Source organism: Pteropus vampyrus, unplaced genomic scaffold (genome assembly GCF_000151845.1).
Source record: "Pteropus vampyrus isolate Shadow unplaced genomic scaffold, Pvam_2.0 Scaffold349, whole genome shotgun sequence".
Taxonomy (NCBI): Eukaryota; Metazoa; Chordata; class Mammalia; order Chiroptera; family Pteropodidae; genus Pteropus; species Pteropus vampyrus.
In genome coordinates, this window is record NW_011889130.1 from 2,069,451 (window position 1) to 2,093,895 (window position 24,445).

General features: G+C 37.4%; 2 protein-coding genes across 8 annotated transcripts in view; one reads left to right on the forward strand and one right to left on the reverse strand.

Annotated features, from left to right (window-relative positions):
* CENPP (centromere protein P) overlaps positions 1-8,910 on the reverse strand; it is a 206,151-nt gene extending 197,241 nt beyond the window's left edge. For both annotated transcript variants that reach the window (XM_011378955.2, XM_023522566.1), the window contains exon 1: positions 8,564-8,910. In XM_011378955.2, the coding sequence (XP_011377257.1) occupies positions 8,564-8,652 (89 nt within the window). In that variant the 5' untranslated portion in view covers positions 8,653-8,910. The remainder of the gene's footprint in view (positions 1-8,563) is intronic.
* Positions 8,911-9,000: 90 nt separating this feature from the next.
* Positions 9,001-24,445, forward strand: part of NOL8 (nucleolar protein 8) — a 29,540-nt gene continuing 14,095 nt past the window's right edge. For 2 of the 6 annotated variants that reach the window (XM_023522561.1, XM_011378960.2), the window contains exons 1-7: positions 9,003-9,294; positions 10,330-10,558; positions 11,134-11,196; positions 12,568-12,646; positions 13,962-14,097; positions 19,791-19,859; positions 21,603-23,468. In XM_023522561.1, the coding sequence (XP_023378329.1) occupies positions 10,420-10,558; positions 11,134-11,196; positions 12,568-12,646; positions 13,962-14,097; positions 19,791-19,859; positions 21,603-23,468 (2,352 nt within the window). In that variant the 5' untranslated portion in view covers positions 9,003-9,294; positions 10,330-10,419. Of the gene's footprint in view, positions 9,295-10,329; positions 10,559-11,133; positions 11,197-12,567; positions 12,647-13,961; positions 14,098-19,790; positions 19,860-21,602; positions 23,469-24,445 lie in introns of all 6 variants that reach the window. The other 4 variants (XM_023522563.1, XM_011378965.2, XM_023522562.1 and 1 more) reach the window with 4 other exon arrangements.

A 24,445-nucleotide genomic window follows, 5' to 3' on the forward strand; every position in this document is an offset into this window, starting at 1 on the left:
AAAAGTACAATAAGTAAAATGAAAATTTCACTGGAAGGATTCAAAGGCAGATTTGGGCAAATAGAAGAAATTTGTGAACTCAAAGAAAAGACAAAGAAAATTATCAAAGCTAAGGAGAGAACAAAAAAAAGGAAGAAAAATGAACAGAGCCTAAGGATCTGTGGGATACCATCAAAAAGACCAACAGGTACAGTGAGAAATCCAGAAGAAGAGAGAAAGGGAAAAAGAATATCTGAAATAATGCTGAAAGCTCCCCCAAATTGGTGAAATACATGAATATAAATATATAAGAAGCTTAACAAACTCCACGTAAGATGAACTTAGAGACTCACACCGAGACATAGTCAAAATCAAAAGCCAAGGAAAAAGAGAGATCCTAAAAGATGTAAGAGAAGCGAATCATCACACGCAAGGCATCATTAATAAGGTATGAGCAGATTTCTCATCAGAAATTTTGAAGGCCAGAAGACAGTGGGCTGCTATTTGCCAAAAGAAACATGCTAAAAGAAAAAACTGTCTGCCAACAATCCTATATCTGGCAAAACTGTTTTTCAAAAGTAACGAGGAAATTAAGGCATTTCCAAATAAACAAAAACTAAGGGACTTTGCCACTAGACATACCCTGAAAGAAATGCTCAAGGGAGTCTTGTAAGGTAAAATACAATTACACTAGACAATAACTTGAAGCCACATAGAGAAATAAAGATCTCAATAAGGCTAATACATGAACATTTTAAAAATCTAGTATATTGTAACATTGGTTTGTAAAATGCATTTTTTGTTTTCTCCATGATTAAGAGATCAACATTTCAAAAATTAGCCTAAAGCTACTATTATTGTACCTTTTGTTTATAATTCCAAAGCTTATTTTCTACAAAACTTAAGATACAAATGCATTTAAAAGAATTATTAGTTTAAGTGGGAAGAGGGACACACAATGTATAAAGATGTAATTTTGTGACATCAAGAACCAAAAAGCAAGGAGACAGAGCTACAAACAGGTAGTTTTTATATGTCATTGAAGTTAGGATGGCAAAATTCAAATTACAGTATTATAACATTAGGATGTTAAATGGAATCCCTCTGGTAGCCACAAATAAAATAGCCATAGAATATACACAAAAGAAAATGAGAAGGGATTTTAACATTTCACTAAAAAAAAATCGACTACCCAATATGAGACAGAAATTCAGGAAAGAGGAATAAAAAGACTTAGGGCATATAAAAAACAAACAGCAATGCAACAGAAGTCTCTCCTTATCAATACTTAAATGTAAGCAGATTAAACTCTCCAAACAACAGGCAGAGGTTGGCGGAATGGATAACGCATGATCCAACCATATGCTGTCTTATAAAAGAATCACTGTAGATCCAAAGACACAGATAGAAAGTGAAAAAAAAAAATAGAAAAAGATATCCTATGCAAAAAGTAATGGAAAGAGAGCAGAGGTAGATGTACTAATATCAGACAAAATAAACTTTAGATCAGAAAAGTTCACAAGAGATAAAAACGGCATTATATTAATGAAAGTTTCAACACAAGAATATATAAAAAATTCTAAACATTTAAGTATCTAATGATGGACTATTAAAATATATGAAGTAAAAACTGACAGAATTAAAGGAACAGTTTTACAATAACAGATGGAGTTGCAGTTCAAGATGGTGAAATAAGAGCCTGAATTCACCTCCTTCCACTAACACACCAAATCTCTACTTTCATATGGAACAATTTCTTCTGTAAGAAACCCAAAATCTAGCTGAGCAACTCCTATACATTGGACAAATGATTTAAACACACACACACACACACACACACACACACACACCCCAAAACGGGGGTAAGAGAGGTTGAGGCACAATCTCACTGTAAACACCATCCCAGGCATGGCAAACTCATTATTGAGAGGGAAATAACAACCCCGAGCTGCTCTCCAAAGAGCAAAGGTTTAAACGCCATAACTGGTACCCCAACTTTTTGGACCAGCACCTGAAGGATGAGTCCCCAAAACATCTAACTTTGAAAGTCAATAGGGCTTGTGTCCGTGAGACCCACAATGCTGCGGCAAACTGAGAAAGAGTTCTTATAAGGCTCACGAATGTGGACTCATTCACCCTAGGACCCAGCATAGAGGCAGCCAACAGAAAAGCATCCAGTCTTTCTGTTAAAAAGGCCTATTTCATTAAGTTAAAGCATCAGCCCGAAAGGCAGGCTTCTAATTTAACATAGTGGCCAATCAAAATAATCTCCAAAGACATTGACTGGTGGGCACGATCTTTGCATTCTCCTGCTGCTTTACTGCAGATGACCAGTTACCCCTGGAAAGGAGTTTATGCACTTGTATGGCACCCCGATTTTTGTGGCTGCCCCCAGGGAACACCTCATGAACGCTTAGCTCTGGCAGCCAGCAGAACTTAGAATCACAAGTCCCATAGGACTGTAATGGAGAAACAGTTATTTACTGACTACCTGCCCAAGGCACAGAGCAGAGAAAGCAGATGAAACACACCCTCATCTTTCTGTGACAGAAGTGTATTAGCTCACCTTCATGGCTGAGGTCTGAGAAGCAGGCTTCTAATCAAACACACATCTAGAGCCCAACTACAATACTTTCCAGAAACTTGGGAGGCCAGCAGACTCCATCTTCACACTCTCCCTCTGCCCAGCTCCAATTCATCAATGTCTCCAAGAAAGGAGCCTATGTATATCGCTGGCACCTCAATAGTTGTGGCTGCTGCCCAGAGGACACATCCCATTACAGCCTGGCTCTAGTGGCCAGTGGGGCTTGCAATCATGGGTTTAACAGGAAAGCAGCAAAGAAACACCATTTACCTGGCTATCACACTGGGGCTCAGTGCAGAAGGAGCAGACAGAAATGACCATCACCCAGCTTTCCTGAAAGAGATACATTTGCATACTTTAAAAGCTGCTACTTGAGGGTCTGGTTTCCCAACAACCTGAATTTAGGAGATGACTGAGATCTTTTCCTTTTAGGACAAGTCTTGACACATCCTCAACTACTGGGAGCCAGTAAGAATATAGTCTGTTTGGACAATCTCAAAGATTTGAGAGACAAGAAGACTAAGAAGAGGGTTAAACAATAAGCTTAATTTACTACAGGAGGCCACTCCTTTAAGACTGAAAGAGATAGCTGCTTTTTCTAATGTGTAGAAACCAATAAAGTTTCAAGAAAAACAAAGAAACCCAGGAATATGTTCTAAACAAAAGAACAAGATAAAATCTCAAAAGAAAGAATTTAATAAAACAGAGATCAGTGATTTTCCTTATAAAGAGTTCAAAACAACAGCCAAAAAATGTTCACCAACCTCAAGAAAATAACGAATGAACAAATGAGAATTTCAACAGTTAAAAAATATAACAAAGTATCAAACAGAAAGTCATAGAGCTAAAGACTACAATAACTGAACAGAAAAATTCAATAGAGGGATTCAACATCAGACTAAATGAAGCAGAAGAACTGGTGAAATGAAGGACGGGGTGGTGGAAGTGATCTAATCAAAGCAGCAAAAAAGGAAAAAGAATAAAAAAAGTTAAGATACCTTAACAGATTTATGAGACAACAAACGGACCAATAATAGCATTATAGGGGTCTCCAAAATAGAAAAGTGAAAGGAGTAGAAAACTTATTTCAGGGAAATAATGACTGAAAATTTCCCTAACTTGAAGAAGAAAACTGATGTCCAGATCCAGGAATCCCAAATAAGAGAAATTCAAAGAGATCCACACCAAGACACTTTATAATTAAAGTTAAAGACAAGAAGAAACTCTTAAAAGCAAAAGAAAAACAACTGGTTACATACAAAGGAACCCCATAAGACTATAAAGAGATTGTTCAGCGTAAACAATGCAGGCAAGAAGGGAGTGGCACAGTATAAACTGCTGAAAGAAAAAATCCACCAACCAACAACATTCTACCTGGCACAGTTGTCCTCAAGAACTAGAGAGAGTTTCCAGACAAGCAAAAGCTGAAGGAGTTCATCACCACTAGACCAGCCTTACAAAAAATGTTAAAAGGACTTCTTTAAGCTGAAATGAAGAGTCCTAATTAGCGACAGTAAAATATACGAAAGTATAAACCTCAATGATAAAGGTAAATATATAGCAAAATTAAGAAAAATTTAATGGTGTAAAGGTAGTAAGTTAATCACTTATAAAGCCAGTATGCAAGTTAAAAGACAAAAATAGTAAAAATAACTAGAACGACAATAATTTGTTATGGGATACACAACATAAAAAGGTTGTAAATTGTAACATCTAAAACATAAAATGTGGAGTGAGGGTGTAAAAATGTGGAACTTTACAATGTGTTCAAACTTAAATTGTTATCAATTTAAAATAGATGATTATGAATGTCTTATGTAACCCTAATAACGACAGAGCAAAAGCCTATAGTAGATATACAAAAGATAAAGAGAAAAGAATCTAAGCATACCACTACAAAAAATCATCAAATCTCAAAACAAGAGAGGAAGAAATAAATTACAAAACCACCAGAAAACAACAAAATGGTAATAAGTACACAGCTATCAATAACCTTAAATGTAAATGGACTAAATTTTCCAATCAAAATACAATGATTGGCTAAATGAATTTAAAAAACAAGACCCGTGTATATGCCTGAGTCTTGAGACTTGAGACTTGCCTGAGATATAAAAACACACATACGCTGAAAGTGAAGGGATAGAAAGATATGCTAAGCAAACGTAAAAAAAAAAAAAAAATAGACTTTAAGACAAATATTGTAATAAGACGATAGTTATTATATGATATGATAAAAGGGCCAATCCAACAAAAAGATACAATATTTGTTAATACACCCATCATAAGAGCATGTAAATATATAAAGCAAATATTAACAGGCCTAAAAAGAATGTACTCAACATAATAAAGGCCATATATGATAAGCCCACAGCTAACATCATACTCAATGGTGAAAAGCTTTCAGCTTTTCCTCTATGATCAGGAACAAGACAAGGATGCCCACTCTCACCATGTTTATTCACCATAGTATTAGAACTCCAAACCACAGCAAGTAGGCAAGAAAAAGAAAAGGCATTCAAATTAGAAAGAAAGAAGTAAAATTATCTGTTATTGATACGATTTTATATGTAGAAAAAAATTCCACACACACACACACACACACACACACACACACAAAACTGTTAGAACAAATGAATTCAGCAAAGTAGCAGGATACAAAGTCATCACACAAAAATCAGATGCGTTTCTATACATCAACAATAAACAATCTTGAAATTACAAAAACAATTCCACTTACAATAGCATTGAAAAGAATGTAATACTGAGGAATGAACTCACCCAAGAAGATAAAAGACCTTGTCAGTACAACCAAAACTACAAAGTATAACTGAAAGACATTAAAGACATAAATAAATAAAAACATAGCTCATGTTCACGGATTGGAAAGACTTAGTATTATTAAAATGTCAATATTACCCAAAACGATCTATAGATTCAATGCAATCCCTGCCAAAATCCCAATGAAATTTTGTGGAGGAATAGAAAAACCCCCACCCTAAAATTCATAATGGAATATCACGGGATCTCAAATAGTCAAAACAATCTTTGAAAACTAACAAAACTGGAAGACTCACACTTTCTGTTTCAAAGCTTACCTCAAAGCTACAGTAGACAAAATAGTGTGGCATTAGCATAAAGACAGACATATAAAACAGAGGGCTCAGAAATAAAACCTTCCATACATGGTCAAATGATTTTTGACATGTGTGCTAAAATCATTTAATGGTGGTGGGGAAACTGGATATCTACATGCAAAAGAATGAAGTTTGACCCCACCTAATATTATATACAAAAATTAACTCAAACTGAATCAAAAGTCTAAACGTAAGACCTAAAACAATAAAACTCTTGGAATAAAACACAGAACAAAAGCTTTATAATATTGGATTTGGTAATGATTTCTTGGATTTGACAGCAAAAGCACAGGCAACAAAAGAAAAAATAGACAAATGGACTGCATAAAAAAAAAAACACATCAAATGACACTATCAACAGAGTAAAAAGACAACCCAATGAATGAGAAAAAATATTTGCTAATTGTATATCTGTTAAGAGATTAATATCCAAAGTATATAGAGAACTCCTAAAACTCAATTAGAAAAACAACCTGATTCAAAAATGTGCAAAAGATTTGAATAGACATTTCTCCAAAGAATATGAGTGACCAATAAGCATATGAAAAGATGCTCAACATCACTAATCATTAGGGAAATGTAAAACAAAACTAAAGTAAGATAGCATCTCATATTCATTAGGATTGCTACTGTCAAAAAAAACCAAAAAGTGTTGGTGAGGATGCGGAGAATCTGTAACCCTTGTAGACTGGTTTATGGGAAAGTAAAATGGTACAACCACTATGGAAAACGGTATGGAGGTTCCTCAAAAAATTAAAAATAGAATTACCATATGATCCAACAATTCCACTTCTTGTTGTATATCTAAAAGAATTGAAAGCAAGGTCTCAGATATTTGTACATGCATATCCATATCAGTATTACTCACAATAGCTACAACATGAGAACAACCCAAGCATCCATTTGACAGATGAATGGATAAGCTAAGTGTATGTACATACAATGGAATATTATTGAGCCTAAAAAAGGAAGGAAATTCTGCAATATGCTACAACATGGGTGAACCTTGAGGATATCAAGCTAAGCGTAATAAGACAATATGCCATTTATATGAGGTACCTTTAGAGAAGTCAAATTCAGAGGAAGTGCAGTGGTGGTTGCCAGAAGCTAAAGCGGGTAGAAAACAGGAAATAATTGTTTAACAGGTACAGAATTTCAGTTTTAGGAGATGAAAGGAGTTATGGAGTGGATGGTATTAATGACTGCAGACTATGTATGTAACATCACCGTTCTGTACACTTAAAAATGGTTAAGACAGTAAATTTACGGTATTTCGCCACAATAAAAAAAAAACTTGGTTCACAGGTTCCAATATTCCTTCACCACTATAGTGAAAAATAACTTCGCATTAAATCTCAATACTCTGAACTAACATTTAATGTCTTCCACAAGTTGGACTCTTCCAACTTTACCAACTTGATCACTGAGGAGGCCCAGATTGCCTGAATAGTCTACATACTATCATGAGTTAATAATATTTGTGGCCAACAGAGAAATGTTCCCCTACAGTATGATATGGCACTTCTCAAACTTTCAAATGTGCATAATATACTGTGGAGGTCTTGTTAAAGTGCAGATTTTCACTTAGTAGGTCGTGGTGAGGCCGAAATCTGTATTTCTACCCAAGTCTCAAAAGATGCTAAACCTTCCATCCGTGGAGCACCCCCGAAGCAACAAGGGTTTGTAATACATTTACACTTGCACTTGAAGAAGAACTATTTGTTCCCTTTCCACTTGCTTCCCTCTCCCTTTTATCAGTCACAGCTTCTCTACCTTCATGCCATCCAACATGCAGAAATCATTTTCTTTAGAACTTCTCATTGTCTACCAACTCTTGTCCCAAGAGCTCAGGAAAATCTCATTCTCTCTGTACCTAAGTCAAATTAGTCTTGACTGAAAAAAATAAAGGTAATTTCTGCTTTCAAGCAGCTTGCAAGTTTGAGACAATAGATCCATAACTGTTATAGACCCTTTCTTTCCTTCAGTTAAGCCAAGTGCCCAGGCTTTGAAGTCAGACTTTTGGGTTCCAATCCAGCTCCAAAACTTCCTTTCTCTGGTACTGTGGGCAAGCAGCTTAACTTCTCTGAGCCTCAGGTTCCTTAACTTTAATCAGGGTTAGCAATAGTATGGATCTCAGAGGATTGTCATAGTAAAAGAGATGATGCACATAAAGAAAGATCTCTGCATTTCTCAATCTGGCACTTGGTAATCGACAGACATGCCTGTTACTTAATAACATACGATGCCACCAGTTTGTGGCCGATAGCGCTCTCCACTTATCTCTGCCTAGTAGTGCAAAATGGTTGTTTATCTTTAGACAAGGAAGCCCCCTACTTCCCTTACAGCAGTCCTTCGCAGGCATTTGACGACCACCTACCTGCCTGGCTTTTGCAAAATTCTCCTACAGGCTAAATTAACTATTTTTATCTATATCAACTTATTTTACGTAAATTATTCCTCAAAGGAAACTATAACACTATAAAGGAAAAATCAACAGCACTTGCCTTAAGTGACTCAAAAACAAACACTATGAAATCATAGTTATTAAAACCCAACTGGATACAGCTCCCCACCAAACACAAGCTTATTAGCAAGCTTATTAGGAGGTAAGCAAAACCTTCGCCTTGATAGTTATCTGCCAGAGAAAGAGAATGTAAAAGCAAACAACTTTCTCACTACTGAGATTAAGTCAGTTCATGCATGGCAACGCGCTTCCAACCTGGAGGAGCGCGGACTCATTCTAGGCCCAATACAGAACAGGAGTTCCCGGCCACGTTCGTTGCTCGGGAAAAGTCTGCAGGGAGGTCCCAAACACCCGAGAGGGAGACCTTCGCCCGCCCCACTGGGTGTAAGGAGGGCCACGTACTGGACTTGGGCGGTGTCTTCTCCCGGCGTCGGCCTCAGGTCCGGGCCTTCCGATTGCAAGGCGCGGACCTCGGCCTGCTCGGCATCCATGGCACAGGGCTGACAGAAGGTGGCCTGACGGTCGCGCGCCTCGCCCAGCGTTTCAAGCCTCGCGCGCTCCTGGCGCGGACCATTCCAGGAGTTCGGCGGGGGAGGCTACGGAGTATGTGCGACGCTTGTGCATACATACAACCAAAGGTCTTACAGTATCCCGGGCTTCTTGCCATCACTGCGCACGTTGCCACAACTGTTTCCCAGCAGTCCCTACTTGGAGATAGTTGGTTCGCTTCAACACGAAGCCCAAGGGCAGTGTAGTCCAACCCGGGCTGGTGGAGCTTTGAAGCAACCCGGATGCCAACGTCACTAAAGAGGATGTTCCGGGAACGTAGCGCCTAATTTTTTTTTTCTGCTCCTTCCCTCCTGCCGATCTAGTCCAGGAGTGACTAAGCATAAGGCGATAACCTTCTTAAGAATGAATTATAGAATTTTTGTTTCGGTCTTTTGAGGACGTAAAGAGCTTGGTGCATCGCGGCATCACAGAGGACGGGAAACAAAGAGCACTCGGGAACTGAATATGGCAACGGAACCTTAGGACACTGGGTTGGAAATCGAGAAGGAAGGAAGAGAGACTGCACCTGTTGGGACACGTGACTAGAAGTTAGATTCCCTGCGCTAGGTGTAGAAGACAATTTGGTGAGGAGTGTAGGGGGCATGGAAAGTGACCGGGTCATTTGTCTGCCGTGTCTCTCGTCTTTGGGTCTTCAGGAAGAAGAAGGCTGAGGGGGAGGCGAGATTGGGGCGGGGGGCGGGGAGAGGCGAAGTTGAGACGGGGTACTATACCAGGAGGATGTAGGCCGTGGCTCATACCCAGAACAGGAGCCATGCTTCGGGCTTTCGGGCGCTGTTTTGGGATCGTAAGTGGGAGGAATCTGTTAGTTCTTGGAGAAGGGCAGGGCGTGGGAGCTGAGTCGCCCGCTGGGTACTAAGCGGAATAAGAGATCTCATGATGGGCCTCATTCTCATTACCTCGAAGAGTTTTCTTGAGTCCCTTCTAATCCATCAACCTAACTAGTTTAGTGCTAAGAATTACAGATCCTGAAATTGGAGTCGATTTCTAATTCTTACTTCACCACTAATTCTCAGAATAGTATTGGGAAAATGACTTAACCTCTCCTGCTCATCTGAAAAATGAGATGCGCACAAACTACTTCATACAACAGTGGCACATAGTAAAAAACAAAACAAGTCTGTATTAGCTATATCAATTGCTTTCTTTGCTTGAACAGCACTTTGTAGACCCTTCTCTTGTGGTACAGCATTGTAATTGCATCATTTGCTTACTTCTCACGCGACTGAGAGGAGCTCCAAGATGGAGCACTGCCTTTTTATCCTTTAGCATGTTGACCTGCCTCATCCTATGCATTTGTTAAAGTGAATAAGTGAATGTATAAATGAATGAAGAAAAAACACCTAAAATGGATAAGTAAATGAAGAGGGGTAGAGTATAATGTGCTTATTTAAGGGAAAGCTTCTGCCTGTACCTGTGTCTATATGTGCGTAGAAGTGCTGTTCCAAAGTGTGTTCATGGAGAAAATGGATGAAGGGCTTGAACAAAATCTCCAGGAATAAAATTTAGAAACAATATAATAAGAAGTTAAAGTTCAGGTGACCAATCTGGCATAGAAGTTACAAGGAAAAGAGTTGGGTTTCTTTGGTTCTGTTTTTTAGGTTTGAGAAGAACTAAGAGAAAGAACTTGTCTCTGTAGACAGAAAATTATTTTTTCCACTTCAGTACAAGTGAGTCTGTGCCCAGCCTTCATGAAAGCCAAGAGAGAAACAAAGCGCCTTTTTGTAGGTGGCCTCGGCCAGAACATTTCTGAGGCAGACCTACAAAGTCAGTTCAGCAGATTTGGAGAAGTTTCTGATGTGGAGATCATCACTCGGAAAGATGACCAAGGTAAAGTTATAATCCTTCATGGGTAGTTAAAGGTATATCTAATTCAAATCAGTTATCACAAAATAAAAAAACCCGAGATGAATGTTAGCCCTGAACACTAAAAGCGATATGTATTTCATTTAGGATACTGTCTTGTGTACCTCACCCCACTCCCTGGAGGTGTTACTTATGTGGAACTTGCTCAGAATTACATTTCTGAAATTTAAAAAAAATTCTAAATTCCAAAGCATCCAATTTCTGAAGCATGTAACTTTCAGTTTTCAAAGTTAACATTCTCATATCCATTAAATAGGATATTCATTCTAATATCCTATTAAGTAGAATATCTCTAACATAATCAAAATGTTACCGTAACTGACCACTAGACATTTTTTTTCTTATTCATTTTTTTTTTGGAATATTTTGATAATCCTACTTAGAACAATGCAGTCTTGGTGTCCAATGAAAAATAAACAAGGTTTTTCTTTGAAAGAGTATGTTTCTAAGAGCTCATTTTTTTAATTTAGAAACTTAATCATTTTTACATTGGTCTCTGAATAACAGTTTAAATAAATTTCTTTTTTCTTTTTTTTTAGGAAACCCACAGAAAGTCTTTGCATATATCAACATCAGAATAGCAGAAACGGACCTGAAAAAATGTAAGGTCTTCATGTGTTTCCTATACTATTTGCCAGTTCATGTTACTGTGTAACTTGGAATAACTTCATTCTAAATCCAAATATCAATAGCTACTTTTAAGTCATCCAGAGGGACATGCATGATCAAGAGAATTGCAGTATCCCGCAACTCAGCAGATTTAATTACATACCATTTGGCATCTGCAGACCTATGGTAGCACATTGCTAACGGGTTTATTCAAAGATGGTATTCCAAACTATTTTGGACAAGAGACAAAACTTTCATAGAAATTGCTTATTATACATATTCCACCGGATGTTATGCCATACCCAGTGTGTTCATTTCTTGGGCAGGTAATTTTCTTATCATTAAATGCTGTTAGGGGAGGGCTGGCTTTAGAGTATGCCCTTATTCAACCATATTCTTAAAATTATAAATCTATCAATAAGTTTAGTAAAGCTGAGGGCAAACTGTGGTCTTCATTGAAGAAGAAAGGGAAGATAATCCATACTACCACTGATGGAGTAATATACTCTAGTTATTTGGAGGCTGAAAAGTTAAGAGATACTAAAAAAGGGAACATGCTAATAGAGAAAGAGGGTCATCGGCCTTGCATTTCATTTGTTAAAAAAAAAAAATTGATTTGTTTTATTGTTCAGTGAAGAAATAGATACGACAAATAAATTGTGGTTAAGAACATATTAGTTCTAATGTGTGACCTTTGGCAAGTTATTTAAACTTCTAAGCCCTAGTTTGCTTATCTGATGTCTGACAAAGATATTACTTGCTGGTAATAGTATCTTTTAAAATAGTACCTACCAATAGAAACTTTTATCTGTTTAATGGTTATTATTAAGGAAGCTATAGGAATACTGAGAAAATCAACTACTAGGGCATAGCAGTTCAAACAGAGTTTAGTCACTTGTAGCTAATTTGGAAGTTACACAGTAATAGCTAGTATGAGGCAATAAATAAAAATGTGCTATAGGACTCCAAAGTGTCCTCTGATTCTCCTTGGAAAAATTATATTTAATACTTTATAGTTTCAGTGTGAGAAATAAATGTTAAGTAAATATCAGTCATTTACCAGAGTTTCTGACATTACTTTATAAACAAATAACAGACAAATTTTTCTTTACATTTTACACATTTGCCTCATTCAGATCTTCTAGTAACACTGGGAGATAAGGAATATATGAACTCCTCTGGTGAGTGGTCAAGATGAGACTGGGACCTAAGTCTTATTACTCCAGGTCTCCTTCTTTATTTCCTCTGTATGGACTTATGATTAACAAGTCTACTTTCCTTGGTACTTAACAATTAGAAAAAGTACATGCTGAAATATATTTTTGTATTGTTATGTACTTGGGTAATAATGCTTTATTTTACAGGTATGTCTGTTCTAAATAAAACAAAATGGAGAGGTGGAACACTACAAATTCAGCTAGCAAAAGAAAGTTTTTTGCACAGGTAAGAATTGCTATACATGAATTTAAACACTTTTTTTATAATGGTTTCATATGTCCATTTAGTTGTTTTGACACCATCAAGTAATATTATGGTATTAGCAAATTCCAGCATTACGAGTAGAGCTAAAATGCCTCTCAACTGTGACTCCTCATCACCCTATACCCCACCAAAAAAGATGATGTAATGCATTTGCATATGTAATTTTTAAACTGTAAAAATGAATGCCTATTTAATCTTTTTAACACAATCTTTTGTTAACGTAGGTCTTACTCCTTTTTTGTAATGACTGTTTAGTACTATTTCAGAAGATAGTACTGTACCACAGTGTAGTTGGCCATCCTCTACTGATGAACATTTAGACTGTTTCTACCTCTTCATGACAATAGATGACACTTGAGGATGGCTCCTGTATAGGGGAAGGGTTCCTCTGGGGTTTATGTCAGTAAAGAGAGTTGCTGTGTCATGGAATTACATACATTAAAATTTTGATAGATACTACCAAATTACTTATATTTGTTTTTGACTGTTAATGCTAGTGTCATACAAAGATGTAATAGGAAATCCCTATATAAGAGGCATAAGATTAATTAGGCAAGTGACAAGAACAAAGCATTGTATCAACTATTAGAACATTTTAAGATGCTAAAGGTATTCTCAAGGAGTAAACAGTTTGTAAGTTTGGGACATTTCAAAAGAGGAGACATTTTAGGAATGGAGTGACCAGGGTCATTGGTAAGATTGTTCTAGACTAAGGAAATGGCACAAGGGAAAATAAGGTCTAAGGCAAATGTGTTTTGAGGGAGTGGTCTGGGGAGAAACGTGAGAATTTGATTTTGTTCTTCAACTGGAGACCTCTGTGAACAGGGTAGTGATGAGACTCATTCAGCAGTACTTCAGTGCCTACTATGTAAAGGAACTGGGATCCCATTCCAGAGCAGGATGAGAAGACAGTGTTGCTGCCTTGAAGTGTGTGTAGTTGTTCCCGAGGAACATAAATCTGACAGTTGTTATGGAAGGTGGAACATAAAGAAGGCAGACCTTCTTTATGGTGCAGTTGTTCATGCCTAAATAAGGTAGGGAAGTTTACATAAGAAGATTGAGCTGGCATTCTGCATTTTCTTCATTATGAGGGTAGAAATAATCAAGACTTGGCAGATTGGGTTCTGAAAGACACTTATTCCTCAAAAGGAAGAGTAAAGGGATTGAAGAAGATAAAATGCCAAAGTTAAAAGGCATTATAGTATTTAAATAACAAAAGCACTGTTAATGGCGTAGTTATTTTAACTCTTTTATTTGTGTTTTCTCTTTGATTCAGATTGGCCCAAGAGAGAGAAGAAGCAAAAGCAAAGAAAGAAAAATCAACAATAGGCAACACCAGCTTGTTAGAAAAGATGGAAGTGGTGGATTTCCACGTGAAAGCTGTACCAGGGACAGAAATACCAGGGCACAAAGTGAGTCTCCTGTGGTAGCCTGACTAAGCCAGGAACAGGCTCCTGAGACCACATGCCTGCGGGCATCATATCTAAAGAAGTTGCTTTTTAATGTAGATAGGGCTGTTAACATAGTGCTTTATGGATTTCAAAGTGCATTTACAACTGTTAGATAAGCACAGTTCACTCCATTTTACAGAGAAAGAAATCAAAACCCAGGTACCAACGGGTCTCCCAAGGATATAAGGAAAGAATATAGGGAGTTCCCAAGTTTGCCTGTATACCATTTGGTGATGTTATTTGTTTTGTTTTGTTTTTTTAATTTATTAGGATGACATTGGTTAACAACATTATATAAGTTTCAAATGTAAAATTCTGTAATACATCATTTGTCCGTTGCATTGTGTGCTCACCACCCAAATTCTAGTCTCCCTCTGTCACCATATATTGGACCCCCTTTACCCTCTTCATCTTCCTCGCACTCCCTTTCCTCTCTGGTAACCTTCATACTGTTGTCTGTGTTTATGAGTTTGTTTCTTTATTTTGTTTGTTCATTTTTTGCTCTCTGTCATATATCCCACATGTGAGTGAAATCATAAGGTTTTTGTCCTCATCCATCTGACTTATTCCACTTAGCATGATAGTTTCAATGATCCATTTGGGTCATTGCAAATGGCAGTATTTCATTCTTTCTTAGGGCTGAGTAGTAGTTCTTTGTATATATGTACCAAATCATCTTCATTTAGTCATCTATAAAAGGACACTTAAGTTGTTCCCATGTCTTCGGCTACCATGAATAATACTGCAGTGAACACAGGGGTACATATATCTTTACAAACATGTGTTTTCAAATTATTCAGATGGAAACCCAGAAGAGGAATTGCTGGATCAAAATGTGGCTGTATTCCTAATTTGGAGGGGAACCTTTTTACTGTCTTCCATAGTGACTATAGCAGATTACATTCCCACCAGCACTGTATGAGGGTTCCTTTTTCTCCACATTCTCACTAACACATATTCCTTGTCTTATTGTTAATAGACATTCTAACAGGTGTGAGGTGGTATCTCACTGTGGTTTTGATTTCATTTCCCTTATAGTTAATGAAGTTGAACATCTTTTCATATATCAGTTGAACATTTGTATGTCTTTTTTAGAAAAGTGTTCAGATCCTCTGCTCATTTTTAAATTGGATTGTTTGTTTTTCTATTATTGAGTTACATGAGTTCTTTATTTATTTTACATATTAGCCCCTTATGAGGCATTGTTTGCATCTGTCATCTCACATTTGATTGGTCACCTTTTTGTTTTGCTGATGGTTTCTTTTGCTGTGCAGAAGCTTTTTAGTTTGATGTAGTCTTATTTATTTTAGGATAAGGGCCTAATATCCACAATTTCCAAAGAACTCATACAACTCAATAACAACAAAAAAACAAACGATCCAATCAAAAAATGGGCAGAGGACCTGAACAGACACTTCTCCCTAGAGGACATACAAATGGCCAACAAATATATGAATAGATGCTCAGCAGCACTAGGGAAATGCAAATCAAAATCACAATAAGATAGCATCTCACGCCTGTTAGAATAGCTATAATCAACAGGACAAGTAATGACAAATGTTGGAGAGGATATAGGGAAAAAGGAACCCTCATACACTGCTGGTGGGACTGCAAATTGGTACATCAACTATAGAAAACAGTGTGGAGCTTCCTCAAAAAACTAAGAATTGATTTACCATGTGATCCAGCAATCCCTCTACTGGGTATTTACCCCAAAGACTTGAAAACTCATATCTGAAAAGATATTTTCACACCAGTGTTCATAGCAGCATTATTCACGGTGCCAGGACATGGAAGTAACTGAAGTGTCCTACGATAGAGGATTTGCTAAAGAAGCTGTGGTACATGTATACAATGGAATATTTCTCAGCCATTAGAAGAGATGAAATACTGCCATTTGCAACGACAAGGATAGACCTTGAGATAATCATGCTAAGCAAAATAATCCAGTGGGAAAAAAGTTGAAAACCACATGATATCACTTATATGTGGGATATAAACCTAAAAGCAACAAACGAACAGGACAAACGGAGACTCATGGACGTGGACAATAGACTAGTGGTTACCAGAGGGTAGGAGGGGAGGATGCGGAAGGAGGTAGATAGGGTAAAAGGGATCAAATCTGTAGTGATAGAAATGAAACTAAGAGCAGTATACATACAATGCAATACTGCTACTTTGTACACCTGAAACACTGGATTTGTTAACCAATGTCACTTATTAAAAAAAATAAATTTAAAAAAAAAAATGAGTGTGAGGAGGTTAAAAAACAAAAATAAAAAATATCAGCCTATGTAGAAAAAAGAACAAGCTCTTTGTTACATTAATTTTTTTCTATTGTCTTTTCTCTTTTTCATTTAATTCTGCTCTAATTTTTATTTCTTTTTTTCTGTCTTTGGGCTTCTCTTTTTAATTCTTTCAGGTGAAATGTTAGGTTGTTAATATTTGAAACTTTTCTTTTTTCCTGAAGTAAGCCTGTAATGATAAAAACTTTTACTGCTTTTTGTGTCCTCAAAATTTTATATGCCATAGTGTCATTCTTATTTGTTTCTATGTACCTTTTGATCTCTTTTATTTCTTCTTTAATCCAATCCTTGTTTAGTAGTATGTTCTTTAATCTCCATATATGTGTGGTTTTTCCTTCTTTTTGCAGTTGATATCCCATTTCAAAGCATTATGATTGGAGAAATATGTTTTGTTTAATTGACTCTTAAATTTGTTGAGGCTAGGTTAGTGTCCCAACACGTCGTCTGTTTTTGAATATGTAATGTGCAATAGAGAAGAATGTATGTTCTGGGGTGAAAAGCTCTGTAAATATTGATTATGTTAATTTGGACTAATGTGTCACTTAAGGCCATTATTTCTTTATTTTTCTTTTTGGATCATCTATTCATAGCTGTCAATGGGGTATTTAGGTCCCCAACTATAATTTTGTTTTTGTCAGTTTCTCTTTTTATTTCTCTTTTATATATTTTGGTGCTCCCATGTTAGGTACACACATATTAATGAGTGTTACATCTTCTTGATGTATTGTCTTCTTTATCATTATAAAATGTCCATATTTGTTTCTTGTTCCCTGTTTTTTAGCTTGTAGTCCGTTTTGTCAGATACAAAGTATGGCTACATCCACTCTTTGGATGCCACTTGCTTGGAATATCATTTTCCACTCCTTCACTTTAAGTCTACGTTTGTCTTTGTAGTTGAGATGGGTCTCCCGAAGGCAACATGTAGTTGGGTCCTGTTTCTTGATACATCTCACTACTCTATTTTGGTGAGTTCAGTCCATTTACATTTAGGGTGATTATTCATTTATGAGGATATTCTATAGCCATTTTATCTTTTGTTTTCTGATAGCTCTGTGTAGCCACTGTTTCTTTTTCCTTGTGTTTCTGTTGTTTTAATTTCATGGTATTCTCTGATGTATTTGTTTCTTCCTTTTTAGGTACTGTGTCTTAGGGAGATTTTTTATTTGTGGTTACAGTTGTTTGCAAAAGAAAGTTTCATGTATATAGTAGTTTTTTCTATTCTGAATGCATCTAATCTCCATTCTCTTATGCAAGTTCAATACCTTTTCCTTTCCTCTTTTATGTTTTTGTTGTCACAAATTATTCCTTTTTTTTTTTTGCTGAGTTCATTTCCAGATTACAGTAGCTACTATCTTCTTTTTAAATGTTTTTACTTGCTTTAACCTTTGTTATATTTAAGTGTTTAATACCCTCTTTTGAACAAGGGTTGCAGTTTCCTGCATCTATCTCTCTGTTAGTCATCTTACATTTTTGCATCTCTGTCTTTTTTTTTTTTTTTTCAGGTAACATTTTAGCATTTATTGTAATGCAGGTCTTGTGGTAAATTTTCTTTTTTTCTGGGAAAGCCTTTATTTTTCCCTCCTATCTAAAGTGTAACTGCTGGATATTATTCTTGGCTATTGATTCCTCTTTCAACATTTTGATGCCACTCTCCTAGCTGGTAGGATTTTTGCTGAAAATTCCATTCTGATCTAGTGGGATTTTCTTTATAGGATTTCCTTCTTTTCATTAGCTACCTTGAGAATTCTTTCTTTGTCATTAATTTTTAACAGCTTTAATATAATGTGCCATGGTGAAGGCCATTTTGGATTGAGATAATTAGGTGTTCTGTTAGCTTTTGGGGTTTGAGGATCCAGTTATTTCTATAGTGTTGGGACATTCTCATTGATTATTTCTTTGAATCGGTTCTCTGTTCCCTTCTACTCTTCTGGTATACCCATTATTCTTATATTGCTTTTTTTAATGAAATCAAATGGTCTTCATACAGTACTTAAATGTTTTGCTCTTAATTCTCCCTTTCACCTCAGTCATTTCTAGATTTCTATCTTTTATTTCTGTTTTTTCTTTCTGAACTCCCTGTTACCTTGGTTATTCATTGTGCTTGATGGATTATTTCCTCTGCTTAGGCATTTGTGGGAAGAAAATCTCTCTCTCTCTCTCTCTCTCTCTCTCTCTCTCTCTTTTTTTTTTTTTTTTTTGAAATATTTGACTCTCTACTGTTGAACAGGTTGATAAATAGTGGTCTTTCTTTTGTTATGCAGTAAGTGGCAGTGAAGCACATGTTTTTATTTTCTCTTACCTGCACTACTGAGGCTTCCAGGATCTCTGTGGGTTAGTGTTGCATCGGCTGTAGAAAACTCCCCATATTCCCCAAGGAGGGGGCATCCTGAAACTGGTTGCCTCAGTTTCAGGGCACCATTCCCATGGTGGTATGTTGTAGGCTATGGGTCTCCTGGCCTGTGTGTTCCTGGTGCTGCTTTTCTGCACCCAGAAGCCACCAACCATACTGCTCTGTCTGGGTTACCTCAGCTGCTTCTACCAGACTCCATTGTGATGGGTGGCAGAAGCAGGTTTGTGTTTCAAAGACTATGTTCTTTCTAGTGGGTTCAGTCACAATGAGTACGAGCTACTTAGGTTGGAAAGTTGCTTCTGCCCTTGCATGATCTCCTTAGTAATAGTTTTAGTGCCAGGTAGGCCACCAAAGGATGGGATTGAGACTGGTTCCCACATCTGCTGCTTTCTTTTGTCTTGTGATGGTGGCTTGTAGAACGCTGCAACCATTTGCACAGCTTCTCTGCCCCTAATCCTAGGTTTAGCCTCAATGTGTACCACCTACCAGGCCCAATTACTACCTCTGCTCCTCCATTCTTCCCAGTAGAGGTTGCACCCTAGCCATTCACTGCTGTCACATCTATTGGGTCTGCAGCAAGAGCCAGACTGTGACTGTGGCTCTTGTCTCTGTCATTCCTCTGCCCCTCCCCACTCCACCCTCCCTCCCCTGCTTGCTCTGATACACCCACTTTCAGATTTCTCAATGCATGGATCCCTCAGACATGTTTGTTGAGCCAGGAATCCTTTGTTGAATTATAGCTGCCTAACTCGTAATTTCAAGGAGAGAAACATGCCGCATCCTACATGGTTTATATGGGATCGATTACTCCCCAATTTTCCTTCTTCTTTCCTCATATACTTTTTATGAGAACTCCTATTTCCTTATTAGTAAACTAGACAAAAATGGTAATCATGGCCAACTGTGAGTTCAATTTTTTTTTAAATTATATTTATGCAGTATCATTAATCTTTTCCATTTGTGACATAAATAGTAAATACATTCTTTTTTTCTCTTAGAATTGGGTCGTGAGTAAATTTGGAAGAGTCTTACCTGTCCTTCACCTAAAGAATCAACATAAACGTAAAATATCCTTTGCCGTTGGGCTCTCAGAATAATTATTATTTACCAAAGTGATGACTAATTACAAAAGTTTACTTCCTTCCTTTAGAATTTCACTGCCTCTGTCAGTAAGTCTTTAGATGTTTATTTGACAGTTTTTTGTTCTCAGCTTCTAGGCAATGTAAAACCTACCTACGTACATGTATTTTTCTCAAGAGGAAAATGAGAGAGTGTAATAAGGTTTTATACAAATAAGTGATACAAATGATGATTATCATAGCAACCTTTTCACTTATTAACTTATATATTCCATTCATCTGACATGGATTCAAAGCCAATGCTGAAAGAGCTAAAGTAGGCCAAGTCAACACAGGGCCATTGTTAAAGCGGGCTTTGGAGGAAGTGGAGTAGGTTTCACATTAATAGAAAAGTGATAGGAAGGAGTCCAGGAAAGAGAAAAATAGTAGATAGAAGTACATAGACAAGCAGGTGGGTGGAGAAATAGTGTGGAACCCAAGATGAGCAAATTCAGATGCCCATTTTCTTGAGGAAATGAGGTCAGATTGTCTGAGACCTTCAATTCCTAGTGTCGTGAACTTTTGGGCTGAGGGTACAGTTTGTGTATCTTTTGCTCTTACATGGTTTATCAGTCAGGGAAGCAGAAGCAGTTCTAGGTATTTCAAATGGGATATAATCTATGCAATTGGTTTAAAAAGTGCTGGAAGAGCTGGAGGCTGATAGCAGGTTGTCCAAAGATTAATAACTGCAGCAGATCGCTACCACCCTGAAGCTAGGGAAGTAGAAAGGTGTGTCCTCATTGTTTATTGCTACTGTGCCACTGAGGCCTCTGGAGCCCTAGCCAGAGCTGCTGCTGCTCCTCCTGCCAGTAGCACTAAAGTCAGGGAAATACTGACTTTCTTCTTCTCTACCTTCCAGCTTCCCACCAAAGTCAGCCACTAACAGCAAAGAGGAGGATATTGAAGAGAAGTGTGAAGTTGAGAGATAGTGGGAACCCTTTGGCACACCTCACATATTTGACATATAGTCAGTAGTTACTAAGTGGACAAAGAAACTTTTCAGGAGTTATATTTACAGCATCTTATACTTTCCTATTCATATGTTTTAGGAAATCAGCAAATGCCAGCTGTCTTCACAGTACATTGGCATTAACTAGAATCTTTCCGGATAATGTCAGCAACAAAATGGGCCTGGTAGAAAATTATTAGCTTTCTAATAAAGACCTACATTATGCTCTGCAGTGAGTGAGTAGAAGGTAAAATGGAGGTTATTGAGCTAGGAGAATAAAAGCTAGGATGGGCCAGTATTGAGGCAGGAATGGCACAAAGAATTTAAGACTTGAGAACATGCAGTGTCTAGCTGTTCCCCTCTGGGTGCATCAGCTTTATGCTTTATTCCATCAGCTCAAAAGATGAATTTCTCGAATTTACAGAAAACAGTCTTGGGGCTTCTGTACCTAGAATATAACCTGAATCAATTTGCTGTGATATCAACATACAAGTAGATATTCTGCCAATTAATAGTGTTGGTGCTTGGTTTTAACTGCCAAGTAATTTCTATTAATTAATAGTGATGGTGCTTTGTTTTAACTCTGGATAGAAAGCTTACTTCCAAAGACCCTGAGGTCATCTAGTTAAGTTCTCATTTTGTTGGATAGGAAACAGAGTAAGAGTAAACAGTATTTTTTGCCTCACCAGATTGACAGTTTTTTCTAAAACCTGCCTTTGTTCTGTTTCTTGACTATTAATAACATCATAAAGTATGATCCATCAAAGTACTGCCATAACTTAAAGAAAATAGGGGAGGATTTCACAAATGTCATCCCTATATCTAACCTCACTTGGGAATTGGAAGGAGGAAATGATCCTATGAGCAAGAAACGGCGAGGAGAATTTTCTGACTTTCACAGGCCAACTAAGAAGATGATAAAAGCACAGAAGGATGAGAGTTCCACTGTGTCTGTGGCTACGAGACCAAGACGCAATAGAGTAATAATAGAGAGTCCACACTTAACACAGCAACAGGCCACACAAGATACACCTAATGATCTCATTACTCCTAAATTACCTCATGTACCTGATTCTGATAGTCAGAAAGTTAAAAATATATTTTTTCAGACTTTTGATTTGGAAACTCCTAGGAACAAAAATAGCATGTCTGATGATACTGATTCTGAAGAGGAATTAAGACTAATGATCGCAAGAGAGAAAAACTTGGAGAGAACTGCATGGTCCTCAATAAAGGAATCTGAAAATGATCCCTTTGAAGTTGTAAGGGATGATTTCAAATCAGATATTCACAAACTTTGTTCTTTAACAGGTTTAGGCATCAAAAATAATGTCTCTTGCCTTGATAGTGAAGATAATGTGAGAAATGATTGCAACTCTGATTCAGGAGACACAGATGCAATCATTGCAATGAAAAAAAATGCTGGTAAGGTCAAAAATAGTACAGAATTTTTACAAATGGAAAAGCCTGTATATAAGAAAACTTTGAAAAGTAGAAAAAACTGTAAATTTTCTCGTCATCATATTAAAGTACAAAAAAAAGACAACATAGAGCTAGCTGTCAGTCATAGAGCTAAGCGTCTTGGTTGTAAATCTCTGTCTGATTCCAGTAGCACTGAAGATGCTGATTCTGTGTCAGAATCAGCTGAGTCTGAGAAATACAAGTATAATGCCATGATGAAAAACTGTCTCCATGTGACTCTCACTTTAGCTGATTTGGGACAGTTGGCTGGCAGTGACCTGAAGGCTCCAAAAGAAAATACTGAGAGTGACAGCTGGGAAACCACTGCCAAGTGTGACAGAGCCTCCAAGAGCCATAGGACTTCTAGTGGCCTCCACAGAGGTCAACAATGTATTCATCCTGAGGAGATTTTGGCTTCCCTTTTTAAAGAAGAGAACACCCCTGGAAAACAGAAACCAAAGGAAAACAACTTAAAGCAAAAATTCCGGGCATTCAAAGGAGTAGGCTGTCTCTACAGGAAGGAATCACTGAAAAAAATCTTGGAAAAAACTGTTGCCTCTAACAATATTAATAAAAATCAGAACTCCTTAAAACTTGAGGATCCCACTAGCATGTCCATGGAAAAAGGGTTCCCAGATGCTAATGGTTCATCAAGTGAACTAACTACTTTCCAACGTGCAAAGAAAGCAGATGACCCAAACCATATTCACCCTCAAAAGAGACAGTCTACTTATGAGAGCCAAGATCACAAAGTAGTGTCCCCAAGCAGTTCAGCAGAAAAAGGAAGTACAAACCCTATTTCTAGTCTATTACTATCAAAAAAGAAGAAATCTTTAAGTCTTGGTGCAGAGACTCTCAAGAGAGGCTTTGATGAAGACTGTTGCCACAGGCCCGCAAAGACAGGAAAGGGCTCCGAAAAGAGGCCTGATCTAAACAGCCACATGGCCCCTAAAAAATCACCAGAGGTCTCTAGGAGAGACCCTCAGGAAAGTGAAACTGGCTTTTCACTTTCTCTTAATAGTTCATCAGATGTTAATGTTAAGGATAAGCATGCTGAAGATAATCAGAAGCGTTTGGCAGCCTTAGAGGCAAGGCAGAAAGCGAAAGAACTACAGAAGAAACTGGTTCATAATGCTCTGGCAAATTTGGTGAGTATATTTTCAGTCTATGGATTTAACAGGAATTCTCTCAAATTTCATCCTTTCCTTCTCATGCCCCTTTAGAGGCCAGTGTCCTAGCACTCACCATATTCATGTTTTGAGTCATTGAGTTAGAAGTTTTTAATTACCATTTACGTTTAGTATTTCCCAAAAAGAAGGGAGATTAAATTATTTACAAAAGACATTTTAATTTGTTTTTATCTAAAGTTTTCTTCATAATCTCCTTTCCTTTAGAAACCAGAACTTGTAGAGTTAAGTGATATATCCCAATGCATCTTAACTTACATGTAAGTCACTTCTCAAATGATTTCTATCTTGCCAAGATTTACAATAATAACCCTTTATTCATTCTTTCAACAACTGTCAAGTACCTATGCTGGATTTATAGACTGAGGATTGAGGATCACGGTCCCTGCTTCAGATAGTTATCGGCTCATAGTATGGTGGGCAGAAGGTGAGAGTTCAGTTCTGCTGGCTGAGAGAGAAGTATGCCCATGTGCCCTGGCAGCACACAGGAGGCACACCAGGTTGGTTGGGAGGATGCGGGTAGAGGGCTTCCTCAACCTGAACTTAGTCTAGTGTGGGGATCAGTGCGAACTGGTCAGGCAGAGGTAAAAGAGTGGTAAAGGAGATTCAGAAAGGCATTCCATGAAGAAGGAGCAATTTGTGCAAAAGTCGATATTTGCAGTCAGTATGACTGAAATAGAGTACGAAGTGGCAGGATATGAGGCTAGAGAGATAAATACAGGTGAGTTGTGAGGAGGCTATGGAGGTTGGACTGTGAAAAAAAAGGAAAATAAAGCAAGGGAATGAAGATTAATTGTGTATATATTAGAACAAGAGTTAGAAAACTACAGCTCTTAGGCCATCTATCCCAAAGCCTATATTGGTACAGCCTCCAAGCTAAGTATGGTTTTTACATTTTTAAAGCATTTTAAAAAACAGGACTGCAGGACCAAGACCAC